The sequence below is a fragment of the Leuciscus leuciscus genome (genome assembly GCF_965113295.1).
Source record: "Leuciscus leuciscus genome assembly, chromosome: 13".
Taxonomy (NCBI): Eukaryota; Metazoa; Chordata; class Actinopteri; order Cypriniformes; family Leuciscidae; genus Leuciscus; species Leuciscus leuciscus.
In genome coordinates this window covers 10,340,732-10,354,461 of record NC_138737.1, presented here as the reverse complement: position 1 = coordinate 10,354,461, position 13,730 = coordinate 10,340,732, and the positions used below count along the sequence as shown (strand labels likewise).

At 37.0% G+C, this 13,730-nt stretch overlaps 2 protein-coding genes across 4 annotated transcripts in view; one reads left to right on the top strand and one right to left on the bottom strand.

Annotated features, from left to right (window-relative positions):
* prkcz (protein kinase C, zeta) overlaps positions 1-5,186 on the top strand; it is a 114,660-nt gene extending 109,474 nt beyond the window's left edge. For all 3 annotated transcript variants that reach the window (XM_082188295.1, XM_082188297.1, XM_082188296.1), the window contains one exon: positions 1,237-5,186. In XM_082188295.1, coding sequence (XP_082044421.1) covers positions 1,237-1,324 — 88 coding nt within the window. In that variant the 3' untranslated portion in view covers positions 1,325-5,186. The remainder of the gene's footprint in view (positions 1-1,236) is intronic.
* A 70-nt stretch (positions 5,187-5,256) lies between these two features.
* Positions 5,257-13,014, bottom strand: LOC309512624 (uncharacterized protein). The gene is made up of 4 exons (XM_082188318.1): positions 12,759-13,014; positions 12,500-12,632; positions 10,115-11,199; positions 5,257-5,511 (listed from the first exon to the last, which is right to left on the bottom strand). Exons 1-4 carry the CDS (start codon positions 12,902-12,904, stop codon positions 5,439-5,441), a joined length of 1,437 nt encoding a protein of 478 aa, XP_082044444.1. The 5' UTR covers positions 12,905-13,014; the 3' UTR covers positions 5,257-5,438.
* Positions 13,015-13,730: the final 716 nt, after the last annotated feature.

Here is a 13,730-nt window from a genome sequence, read left to right as displayed (position 1 = left end):
TGAAAACCAAGAGGTCTGATTTCAGCAAGAATGTTACCATCTCTTTAGACATGTAAAGGATCATTGCCAGTGCAGAAAATAGCCAAGAGGAGAAAGACGCCGCTGAATTTCTCAGTTGTACTCTAGTGTGATTCTGTCTGCCCACTGCTGTAGTTAAAGCCCCCTTTGTGGTTAACCAGCCCCTTGACGCTGATGTTATTTCTGATGCATTTACAGATGTGCTCATAAGTTTATATATTCCCTGCAGAATCCAAAAAAGAACAAAAATAATAGATGCAATCTTAAAAATCTGATTTTTTTTAGTAACATACCAGATATTTTCATATACTACCATTCATAATGTTTAGGGTAAGTTCTTAATATTTTTAAAGAAGTCACTTATGCTCACCAAGGTTGCATTTATTTGATTAAAAATACAGTAAAAACTGTAATATTGTGAAATTAAATAAAATTTTAAAATAGCTGTTTTTCTATTTTTAATACATTTTAAAATGTAATTAATTTCTATGATTTTCAGCAGCCATTAATCCAGTCTTCACATGATTCTTGAGAAATTAATATTTAATAACTTAATTTTTTTTGTGTATTCGTTCAGACAGGATTCATTCTTAAATAGAAAGTTTCAAAAGAACAGTATTTATTTGAAATAGAAATCTTTGTAGCATTATAACTATCTTTACTGTCACTTTAATCTCTCTGTCTCTCTCTCTCTCTTATCTCAATGGTAGTGTATAATCCCCAAGAAAGTACTTTTATTGTACATTTTTCATTTAATTTTGTTGGAAAATAGCTCAATTTTTTCCAATTCAATCTATTGTTGAACAAAGAGAAATATTAAACATCACAGCTGTATTTAATCACTGGAAATAGAAGGTCAAATTGGACACATCTTCAAAAATACTCTTCTCGACAATGTTTGAAACTTTGTATTGTTGGCTCTTCTCGCATTATTGCCTCCTTAGGGTGAATCTCTTTGCTGTATTCCTCATTTGTAAGTCACTTTAGATAAAAGTGTCTGCTAAATGAATAAAAGATGTGATGCCAGCAACTAGTTCTTCCTGCAATGCTTTTTAGCACCTATCGGAAATTCAGTTGATCAAAACTACACTTTCTGCACTTAAGCTTTCCATTTTTTTTTTTTTTATATTCCCCACATTCTTTGCTTTAAGCCAAAGTGCGGGGCATGTACAGTTGAATTGTAGCTCGGTCAATAATAATGTTGGTTTCTCTCCTCAGGGATGTGATAAAGAGAATAGACCAGTCTGAGTTTGAGGGATTTGAGTACATTAATCCTCTGCTGCTCTCCACTGAAGAAACCATATGAGGGAAGAACAATACGGCCGATGTTTCTCTGCCTGCGGCTCCATGAGACTTCTACAGCTGAGTTTAACTCAGACTATGTGTTCACAGAGAAGAACTTTTCCTTCAAACTGCGTTAAAGACAAAAAGCAACACTAAGACTTCAAGTTTTGGACCCTCCCCGAGTTATTTTAGGATTACACTGGAAGAAGAACGACTGGAGGAACTTCAGAAAACAAACTCAGAACTATTCCCCATATTTCAGCTGTTGATTGTCTTCCTGCTTCCCAGCGTCCTCTTTAATTTTGACACCCATGTTTGTGTGAATGTGCGCGCACTGTTGCCTGGGACTCAAGTTAGCTCCATCGATGTGTGCCTGCGTCCTTCAGAGACTACATTTCCCATCAACCCTAGCTGAATATGACAGTTCTAACTTAATGTGCACTTTTTATTTTCTGTTCGACTTTTCTTTTCTTTTTTTAAATCTCTTGAATCTTGTATGAGGTGCGTCCTCAAGCGAAACAAGAATGTATAATGTTTAAAGGTAAATGTTGTATTATAGTGTAGGTAGCCAATTGAAGAATTTATGATGCCTTCTATGATGCAAAGTGGCACATTTTAATTCATGACCATGATGGTTTCCTAAACAGTGGGTAGCTGTGCTTCAAACCACATGCTTTTAACCACCCGTGTTGATTTTACTGAGTAAATGGGAGATAAAATGTGTTTTTTTGAAGAAGTGCCTCAAAGATCCAAAATTCACCATGCTCCAAACTGCTCTGAACTCCATGTTTGATCGGAGTTGATTTTCCAACGCACCATCCAATGTGAAATGTGAGCTGCAGGTGTTTTATTGTTTTGCTTTGCTTTTTTATACTTAACATAAACACTGATACGTATGTTGAAACCAAGACATGAAGGTTAGACACTGAATAATCACAAAGCCCCAAAACGTCAGACTGCCAGTAATATTACCAGCCTAGGCTCATTGGAAAAATCTGCCTCTACTTACATTTTTGCATAACTCCCGAAACACACCTATATGTACATTTTACTACAGTTTCCAGCTGAAATGAACACTAGTGGCAGTAAAACACCAACAACTTTCATTCATTTCACACAAATTATAATTACAGTGGCAGGTTATTGATTAATAAAGACTTATTTTCTAGCAGTTCCTTGCACAATACTATGTTACGACCTGAAAACGCTTTTACCACAGTGCATGATTTGTAAACTAACACATTTTGACGCTTGCATCACATAATCAGCTCCATATGGCTATTCTGATGTAGTAAACTTGCTTGCTAGCTCACCTGGTACAGCATTGCGTATGCGATGGATGTGGAGTGTCCTGGGAAACACAAGTCAAGATAAGAGAGCTCAAAGACACGTAAGGCCCTTTCACACAGAGATTCCGGAAAATACACGGATAAAGTGACCCGGGATTTGACCCGGGTTCGTTTGATTTTGGTTCATTCACACTGCCAGTGATTTTCCGGAATCAGAGAGCGCGTTCACACACGACCCGTAAAAATCCCGTAAAGACACGTGACATCGATGTGACGTGGAATGTCTCAGCAGAATTAACCTTTTTGCTCCACTCACCAGACCTTTCATTCCCGTACTGCCTCGATATTTAGAACAACCAACATAATAAAACCTTGCCAAACTCACATTCATCTGTCTCTGAAAAAACTGAAATCGCTTTTAGCGCCACTCATTTTTAAATTGCCGCGAACCGTACAAGAAGCGACGTTTATCATTTTGCATAAATATTTTTGCAATTGAGCCTAGGTTTAATATTACAGTAGCATTCTTTACAACTGCACACTACATTACTCAAATGGCTGCTCCTCACTCCGATGAGAGGGTTTTGTGTTGTTGTACTCATGTGATCTGTCAACGTGCTGTTGAGATGTTGTGGAGGGCGAGAGAACACAAACAAGGGGTTTGTACATCACGTCTCTGGTGTGATGTGGTGGTAAAATTGTGCAACAGTGATGTGAATCTCAGATGACCTCAAAGCATGGCGGAACTGTGCCCAAATTCAACCCATTACAACACTCAATATTAGACACAATTAGCTCAGAATGCTAATTTTATGACAGGCTATGTTTGGAATAGAATTCTAATATACTACTTGTAGTATATTCTGTATTCCACTATTTTTACTAATAGTAGGTGAAATGATTGTCGATAAACAATCATTATGCTATACTGTCACATGGTATCTTGTGATGTTGCATATAAGCAACTTATTTCATAATCTAATATCGATTTTGTGTCATAATGCGGTTTGACAAAATTATAAGCCAAAAAAAAAAGATGGAAATTGAAGGTCAAGTTGTGCGCATTGCATTCTGGGATGCAATATTCTGCGCTGTGTGTGTCTTGGCAAATGTAGGAGATCATCTGGGTATCCCATGCATACTGTGCACAGTATACATGTATACGGCAAAGCTAGTGAGAGCATCATATTAGTATGCTATTCCGAACATAGTCGTACACTCCTCACTTTTCCATTAGGGAAACACAACTAAAGCTAGGCCCTTTAAAGGGCTTTCAATTTTACTTCAAAACATAATTTCCCTTTAAAGAATAAAAACAGCCAATCACAGGCTAGCTTGTCTGATTAATCCCTCACAGTGATAAAAGTATGGTGTTATTAAGCAACTAGATACGTTTTCTATCTTCTGTTGCATTTGATCTCCCAAGTTTTGGGTTTTTTATTTCCCTCTTTTCCTGAAGAGTGAAGACGACACTCTTAGATGTGAATGCTTTGAAGAAATCAGACCTGTATGAAGAATTGCTGCCATGTTAACAGGATTAATTAGCTGCTTTTGTGTCAGACAGTAGTGAGATTAGCAGACGGGCTAAGAACAAAGAGCGGCCCAGGAGATAACAAGCGTGACGAACGTAACGATAACGAGGCAGAGAGCAAAGCCAGATTACCCCCACCATGTTTTCAGCTCTCTAATGAAAAGCTGGTACAGAAACAGCCACAAAATTTCCACTCTTTATGAATGATAAATGGATTGTTTATGACAGGAACTTCAGGTGAATGCAAACTGCCAACAAGTGGCATTCAAGTATAGTTTGATAGGGCCATTGCTGGTGCAAAGTTTCAGGTTTTTAACACAACGATGGCCCTACATGACATTATTTGACTTTAAATTGTCATTTTCATTCCTGTAAACCGATGATTATTCTTACAAGCTGTTTGAGAACAAACAGGTACTATGGTGTATTACAAAGTAATAAACCATCTTCATCAACTTAATTTTCCACCAGCTCAATCAAATGTACAGAATCCACGTGAAACAGTCAGATTTATGATTGTCCTTTGTTTTGGTTTTATTCATGTTTATATTTGAACTGGAATGAGTTTAGCATAATTGTAAATATCTGTAATTTAACCCTTAAACATTTTCACAAAAAGAGAGAAATAAATCTGTTTCTGCACCATTATAAGAGATCTCTGAATCCAGTGTCCCAACAGCTAGTCTCAAACTTAGAGCCCGAGACTGCAATAAAAAACAAGTTCCTGTTCCTGAAAACATTTTCAAGCAAGAGACTTTCGTTATTTATCAACCTGCCAAATACAAAAGCCGTCGCAAACTGTTTTCTGCTTTTCTTTCTTTTACGGTTCTTTCCATATGTTGAGTCCAAAGCAAAATGACGCTCTTATCAATGTGCTAAAGGGGAATACTTTTATATTTGAAGTGTTTGTTTTATAAATTATTGTAAATGAAAGCTCCAGTAGAGTTTCTGTGGGCTGAGGGTGGGAGAGCGAGAGAGATGTGAACATGTCTTTGGTTTTATGAAGTTAAAGTCTTAAGCATCTTAGATAACAACTGTAAATCAGTAAATGTTCATTGTAATGACTTACATTTCCTGTCTCATGATTTCTGGGTGTGGAGAAGAAGAAAAAAAGAAAAAGAAAAACAACACTGGTCTGTGAGAGAACACTGTCTTTATTGCATAATGCATATTTTTCTATCATATTTTGTAAGAAATACTTAACAGGTCCTCTGGTTACAGTAATCAAAATATTAAAGTAATAATTTGCAAGCACATGCAACATAAAGCTACTAAGGAAAACACAGGAATCCAAAAATAATAGAATTTCATTATCATCACCAAATAATATCGTCATGCATCTCTGATAAACATTGTGCAAGATGACCATCACATTCCATTTGGGTGAACCTGAAAGAACAGAGAACACATACAAGTTTTGAATAATAGTGAACAACACGAAAAAGTACACACACATTAGATCCAATACACAATAACTAAAAATAAAGCAATGCCGGTTCCAGTAATCTGTGGTTCGTAAACCCAAACATGGGGGTGCTAACGCAAGACCGTTTCTTTCTTGCACAATGAGCAGTTTTGGAAACAAAATGAGATTTTTGAGTCATGATAAGTTATTGATCCCTCACTGTCTTTCAAAAACAATTTGGGAATAAAACATGTTGATGTAAGTTTTGGACTACAGAAAAGCTGTTTACAATGTAGCTGATCCCCTGATATCACTCAAAAAACATTTCTCTGGAAACACTTCAATAATTTACAATTCTCTTGGTATCCAACAGTTCTTAACATGAATTTGCTTTGAAAACATTAACATTGACAAAACTCTGTCAGAATACAATTGAAGATACTCATTTTGGTAACACTTTACAATAAGGTCACATTAGCTGATGTTATGTAATGCATTGCAGGTTTCGCACAGAGACTGTAAAATGAAATTCCAGGACATTCAAGGACTATTCAAGCACTACTTTTTTTGGTTTTCAAGGGCTACAATCAGAGATCTCACTTATCTTTATTATATTATATATAAACTGGTACAAAGTTTAAAGGAAAAAATACTCAGTAATGGTGTTGACTGATATTTTTTAAAGCTAATTAAAAACACCACAAAGACATAAACATTAAAAACTTGATTTTCACCACTGGAAGTATTTAACAAATCATGGAAACTTATAGTAAAAAATTTTATTTTGTTATCATTTACTCACCCTTGAGTTGTTCCTAACCTGTATGAGTTTCTTTCCTCTGCTGAACACAAGAAGACATTTTGAAGAATGTCGGTAACCAAACAGTCGACTTCAATGGCTTTTTTTTTTTTTTCATACTATGGAAGTCAATGGGGCCCATCAACTGTTTAGTTACCCATATTCAAAATATCTCTTTTTGTGTGTGTGTTCAGCAGAAGAATGAAATTCATTCAGGTTTGGGACAACTTGAGGGTGAGTAAACGACAGAATTTTCATTTGTGGGTGAAATAATGAACGGTTGGTGGCATTTTGTAGTAGCAGACACAGAAAACTACAAGTGAATAAATCTTATAGTAGTTTACTTAAGTGTGCACTGCACACACAAAAATAAACCACAGAGGAATAGTTTGTTATAGTACATTGCCAGCTAACAAGCACACATAAACTGCGAGGTCACCAGGTCTCAAATTTGACTTTCCAATGACCGTTAATAGTACGATTCAGAACGACAGATCCTTCCTCCCCCCCAAAAAACCGACACTCATTTCCACTCGCATTCATTTGTTTATATCCCCTTTCCCTTTTGACTCCTTCCTTTCCTCTCTAATCCCTTTTCCAACCCAGACGGCTTGATGCTTCCCAGCAGCAAACCTCAAAACCATTCTGTGAATCTACACGTGCCAACCCACCAGTTCCCTTGATTCCCTCCATCAAGATTTCCATCTCTTCACCAGTCTTGTATCGACGCCCTCGGAAACTCGCTCTCTATATCTGCCTCTTTCTCTATCTGTCCTTCCCTTGACAAGAGCGCTCATTGTGTCTCTCTCACGGGGCCGCCTGTGTTCTGCTGTGCTCTGCAGTCTGGCCAATGTACACACGGCGGGCAGAGAGCGGGCAGAGGCGCACGCCAGCCCTGCACCTCCAACAAAGCACTGCCTTGTTCTACGACGTTCAGCACTGCCCACCACGCCGAAGGAGCGCTGCTCTCGGACCTCGCAAGAATCTGGTGACTTTTTGACCCGTTCTGATGAATAACTGTCCTTCTTAGAGTTTCTCTTCCTCCTCTCTTTAAGTACACTCACAGTCTGCCATGTTTCTACATAGTGTTTCCTTTTTATGAGAAGTGCTCCAAAGTTCACAGGCAGAAAAGTTCATAAACGGCCTTTCTGGAGAGTTGGCATTGATTAAAGATGGCAGCAAGGTGAAAATGACGCCTATAAACTGATATGTGGCTATACAGGCTATATAACAGTTCCTTTGACTTTTTTAAATCAACATCAAGATTTTTGCTTAAAAAGTATATGAATCTGCAAGGATAATCAGGTAAAACTTTATAACAAAGTTAAATTCGTTTGTTAATGCATTAAGTATCATGAACTTACAATAAAACATATTTTTACAGCATTTATTCATATACTGTAGGTCTTTCTAATTTCTATAATACATTTTTTTTAACCAAAAGTTGTATTTGTTAACATTAGTTAATACACCGTGAACTAATTTGATTTCCAAGTTAGGGATGGGACGATTAGCTGCTACCGGTTTCACTATAAACCACGATAAAATGTACTGACGGTTAGTATTATCGTTTAAAATTTAATTGTCATTAAAACCGTATTTGATTTTCGCGATTTTAATAACTTTTCGCGATTTTAATAAAATCCTGTCCAGCCAGCAACAGTCGCAGCGCGCAATGTTGTTGTTGTTTTTATTCAAGAAGGAATGGCGGAAGGCAGTGACCGTGCTCGGGAGATTTTCAGCCTTTTAAGAGGACCAAATCTGAGGTGTGGTCATATTTTGGCTTTTACAAAAGTCCTGAGTGAAACTTAATCGAGGATGGTCACTACAATAGGGGGGAAACACTTCAAACCTGCCGAGTCGTCTTGTGTGACCATCACCCACTGTTTATAGCGAACATTAAGGCAAGTTAACTTTGACCTCAATACCAAAACTACGTCTGGGAAATAATTGGGCACAAAATGCTGTTTTGAGTTGAAATATTTTATCTCACTCACTTGAAATAAACGTGAAGCTTCCGCGAAGAAAAGTTCGCAGCAAGTGGCCTTGAGCCAAAGACGAACGAACAAGTTCAAACAAGACTAATAAGAGTGACATTTAAGGGATAATAATGTATATCATTGTACACTTATTACACCGATTTTTTATTTTTTTATTTTTTTACCACATAATTACGGGGACATATTGAATTGAGATTAATGTTTTAAATCTTACCTGTTTATAAATCCATTTTGTACAGCGTACAAAACAATCTTCCAAAAACGGAGACGCAAGACGGCAAATTGTATTTGAATGAAACGAGAGAGCGCGTCCGTTGGTTGTGATACATGGATGTGCGCTGTGTTATAATGCGTTGCTATTGACGACGGTCATTATCAGGAAGGAAATGCCACAGAATATAATCTTGCTTAAAAAAGTGCATAGAGCTGCTCGTTTTATTTGTTGATTTTCAAATACTGAACTGTTTTTAGTGTGAGCATCAGTTCTTTTTGAACACTTTCATCTCGTTTTAACAAAACGAGATAATATCAGATTGATAATCACGATAATCGTGATATGAAATTTTCATACCGTCCCATCCCTATTCCAAATTAATACATTAACTGATGTTAACAAATGAGACCTTATTAGTAGTGTTACCTTATTAGTAAAGTATTTAAATCTACTTTGTCATCGCAAGACGCCAACTTTCCAAAGGTATGTCTTCTTTAACTACCCAACTCATTTCAATTAATTGTAATATTATAATATAAATAATTTTTGTACATCTAAAGACTAGTTTATCATAAAGTACCAGGGTATTACCATCTAAAACAATCACTGTACCACCTCATCATTAAGTCTCAATTCAATGTTACGTGTTGTCTAATACTTTGCGTACAACAACAATAACAGCTGCTAAACGTTGCTATGTTCATCAATCAAAATAAAGAATCAAGTGTTCATAAAGCATCAAATTTAAATCCCATCTGAACTGGATCCTCTGCTCTACATCTGCAGGGATGACATCACATCCAGGAGCGAGTTACATAACCGTGGCTGTGATTTCCATCTCGGAATGCTCCACCAGCACCCAAGGCGCAAACACTCAAATCCATTCACTTAGGGAAAATAAAATGTCTTTCTCCAACAAATGACTAATTTTATTTTGGCAATTTAAAAAGAGGTGATGGAATGCATGATTCCGTCCACCAACACTTCATCTTACAGCCTAGTTTTACCAAGGGGTTCGTGAGAGTGAGCGCATGTATGTTCTGGCTTTACCTAAAGGGCCAGCTTAACATCTCTAATGCCAAAGCTGATCTCAGTCTTCTAGTCTCTGGTGTTCTAGAACATGGATCAACTCTACAATGACAGCAGATCACATTCCCTGCTTCTTTGTTTGTGTTGCTGTTCTGCAAAACACCTGAATTCTGAGAGTTTTGCCTGTTTAATTGGCATCTGAAAATTCTAAAAACTCTAGTGAAGAAGAACTTCAGGTATTGCATTCTGAAATACAAATGTCAATTTATCCGTATGGTTTTCCAATAAGACTATTTGCCAAAACCAACCACCGACAATGTTCTTCTCTAGCCAAGCCAAATTGGGGGAATGTTGGGATATTGTAGGTTATATGCCTTGAACATTTCATGGCAGCCACCCATGCAACATTTTGGGTTGCTGCTGAAGCAAATGTAATAACATTACATTGAATAATGCATTGATTGTCAACCCTGGTTCTGCATTGTGAAGTTAATTAACTTTGGTGAATGGAATTTTTTACTAATTTATATGAAACATTCACTCACCCTTCAGAAAATGGTATTAGACACATTGGGCAGCAATCCAGTCCTGATCCAGACGCTGTTCCAGATCCTTCTGGACCTGATTTTGTTCCTTGCCCCAATCCAGGTCCACTTGCTCCTGAATTTCTTGCCAGCCCTGACCCAGATCCTTCAAGTCCTGATTTTGCTCCCTGTCCTGCTCCAGATTTTGTTACCAGTCCTAATCCAGATCCTCTTACTCCTGAAATTGCCAACTGCCCTGTTCCAGAGCCTCCTGCTCCAGATTTTGTTCCCAGTCCTAATCCAGATCCTCTTACTCCTGAAATTGCCAACTGCACTGTTCCAGACCCTCCTGCTCCAGATTTTGCTCTCTGCCCTGATCCAGATACTCCTGCCCTTTGTTTTGTACCCATGACTGATACTAATCCTTCTGTTCCAGGTATTGTTCCTAGCCTTAATCCATATCCACCTGCACCTGTTTTTGTACCCTTCCCTGCTCCAGATCCTCCTGCTCTTGATCCTGTATCTAATCCTGCTCCAGATCCTCCTGCTCTTGATCCTGTATCCAATCCTACTCCAGATCCTCCTTCTCTCGATCCTGCATCTAATCCTGCTCCAGATCCTCCTGCTCTTGCATCTATTCCTGCTCTTGATCCTGTATCCAATCCTGCTCCAGATCCTCCTGCTCTAGATCTTGCATCTATTCCTGCTCTTGATTCCACATCCAATCCATCTTTAGAACCTCTTGTAAGCTCTTGAATTTCTGAGACTTTCCCTGCTTGGCCAAATTTGTCACCATGTTTGTCTGACAATTCACGACCCTCAACGCAATTTACTTTGTCTTCTAAGTGGCACTGCTGAGCAGTTTGTATGTCACATACTGACACACTCTCCTGATCAGGTGAGGATGTATAATTCTCTTGATCGGCAAGTGCTGGTGAGTCAGATTCCCCCATGTTCTTTGCTGCTGGAGGTTGTGAAGGGTTCTTGCAGTCATTCACTGGTGGTGAGTGAGTCAGGAAAGATGGAGCAGGGAGATCTGGAGGGGGATCAGCAACTTCATTTGCACTGCACCATTTCCAATCACTTACTTTTTGTACAAGAGTTTTCTGAGGAAATAGAGAGAAAATCACCCTGTATTACACAAATTATCAAACTTGTGAATAAGGCCTTTCCATTAGCAGCATCATTTACACATAATATATTTGGTGCTGCTTGGATACCAGCTTTATAAATCGCTCTGAACAACAGTCGAATAAAGGTATGTTGTCATGATGACATAACAGAGAATCAATGGGGAAAAAATGTACGCCAGAAAACTTTTAACACTTGCTTGCATATTTTTCCAGAAAATCCCTTGCCTTTTAAAACATTTCATCATTTATCACCATTCCATCAGATAAAAAACATTAAAAAGTCTTTCGTCAATGAAAGGAGGTGCTTATTAACCTTCAGACAATGTTGATCATCAACCTTAGGAGATTAAATTACATACTATATATTTTATATGAGAAAACTAAATATATCATAAATATTTTTTGCAAACCTGTTACCAAAAAGTAATTTATACAATTTTTAAAAGATAAAAATAATTTTTACCCATGAAATAAAATTATAAAGGGACACAGCTAAATATTATGTTTAATAAAATAGTTATTAATTAAAAATGGGGTTTTAAAAACATAAACTGAATCAATTAAACAGATGACTAAATTCTGATATTGCTGTATGGTTTTAATTGTTTGGGATCTGTGCCTCACATGTTATTTGCTGTGTGTTTTTAAGTAATGGGACACGTGTACCATTTTCATGGAAAATGCCATTTATTACATAAACATGCTGACAAGGAAAGCACACTACAGCCTTGTTGATAATTCTGGAAAGGACAATTCAGTAGTGTTCATCCTCTCATCTCCATGGAAAATAACATCAAGCCTACTTTTCCCATGTACAGAGGAAAATGTGAGATTTGCTCTCAGAGGGTGGGTCCTGCTTTTAAAGTTGACAATTCTTTTTTTTTTTTATGGGAAATTGGCATATTGCAGCATTTTTTTATATATATATATAAATGATTTATCCGTACACATCATTATTTAAAAAATAAATAATAATGTTCCTTCCTAATCTTATTTTGGTGAAGGGAATGAAGTGTTCAGTGCATTTGCCACATAAGGTCATCTCTTGACCGTACAGTGTCTATTTGCATCCAACATCCATTTCAGGACACAGTGCAGAAATGAACACCTCACAAATCATTCATGCTGTATTAAATACGGTCATACAACCGTATGAGATTATATTTCATAAATACTACAATCTGTCATATTGCATGTCAAACCATTTATTATTCTCCTAGATAATACAAGCATAGAACCCTTCCCCTTTCATCATAATAAGCTGATGTATTACCGTGGATGAAGGTGGGGGGAGCTGTGGAATAGACTCTTCCTGATCTGACTGTAGAGATGGGCAAAGAGCTCTCAAGGTAAGAGCCCAGAGTCTCTCTGCATCACTTAATTCAGAACTCTCCCACCATCTCTCCCTGTAGCATTAAATATAAAATAGTTATGTCAAAATATCAGTACAACTGTTACAGAATAATTTGATATTATCTTATTATAAAGAGAGCTTCTTTGCTAAGTATTATATGCAGTATCAGGCTTCCTACCTGGCTGTAACGTTAGATGTTTTGCTGCAGCCACTGTCCTGTACTGTGCACAAACTGTCATTTGACTTCTTGATCCTCGAGTGCTGCTCGGATCTACTCTCTTCAACTGATAATTTCTTCCTCTTCAGTTTAGACATCGTAGCCATTCAGTTGTAAACACTCTGCATCTCTTATCAGAACCACATGGCTTGTCCAAAACAATGAGAACTACGCGGGAGTTTCTTTGAACTACTTCCGTGTTCGGTCACAAATGTATTTTTTTGCGTCAAAGTTGCGCACTGATTGCGCAGTTTGAATGACATTTCGTTGCCGGAATATATGGCATCGGATATGTATTGTTTACTTGATTATAAAACCAAAGATGTGCATTGACTGAAATTTAGTGTGGTTATGGAAACGTTCTTTATTTTAATTTAGTTTCATTATTCAGTTGGACATTATTATTATTATTATTATTATTATTATTATTGTATTATTTATTTATGGCATGATTGTTTTACAGTATTGTCAAATCAACAATACACATAGGCTACATACAAAATCAGTGGAATTATTATTATTATTATCATCATCAGCAGCAGCAGCATGACTGATCAAATGTATAGGCTACCTGAATGCAATGTCACTTTGGATGAATTGTCTGCCAAATACATTAAAATTTAAATTATTATTATGTGTATTGTTGCAATATTTTATTGTTGACAATATTGTATGTAAAACAGTCATGTCAGTAAAAGTTTATTTTAATTTTTTTTTTTTTTTTTTTTTTTTTAATGGGTGCACAAAATCAACAAGTCGTAACTGTGGGGGTTTTGTTGTTTTTGTTTGGTTGCTCTATTGGTCTAATCCCTCTGTGGAAATAAACCAACCTGTCCTGGATGACTTATTTATCACATAAATTAGTAGTGATGGGATTGTAAGGATAAAAATACACAAGCACATTAATTGGAATTGGCTACACCCAAAATAGCT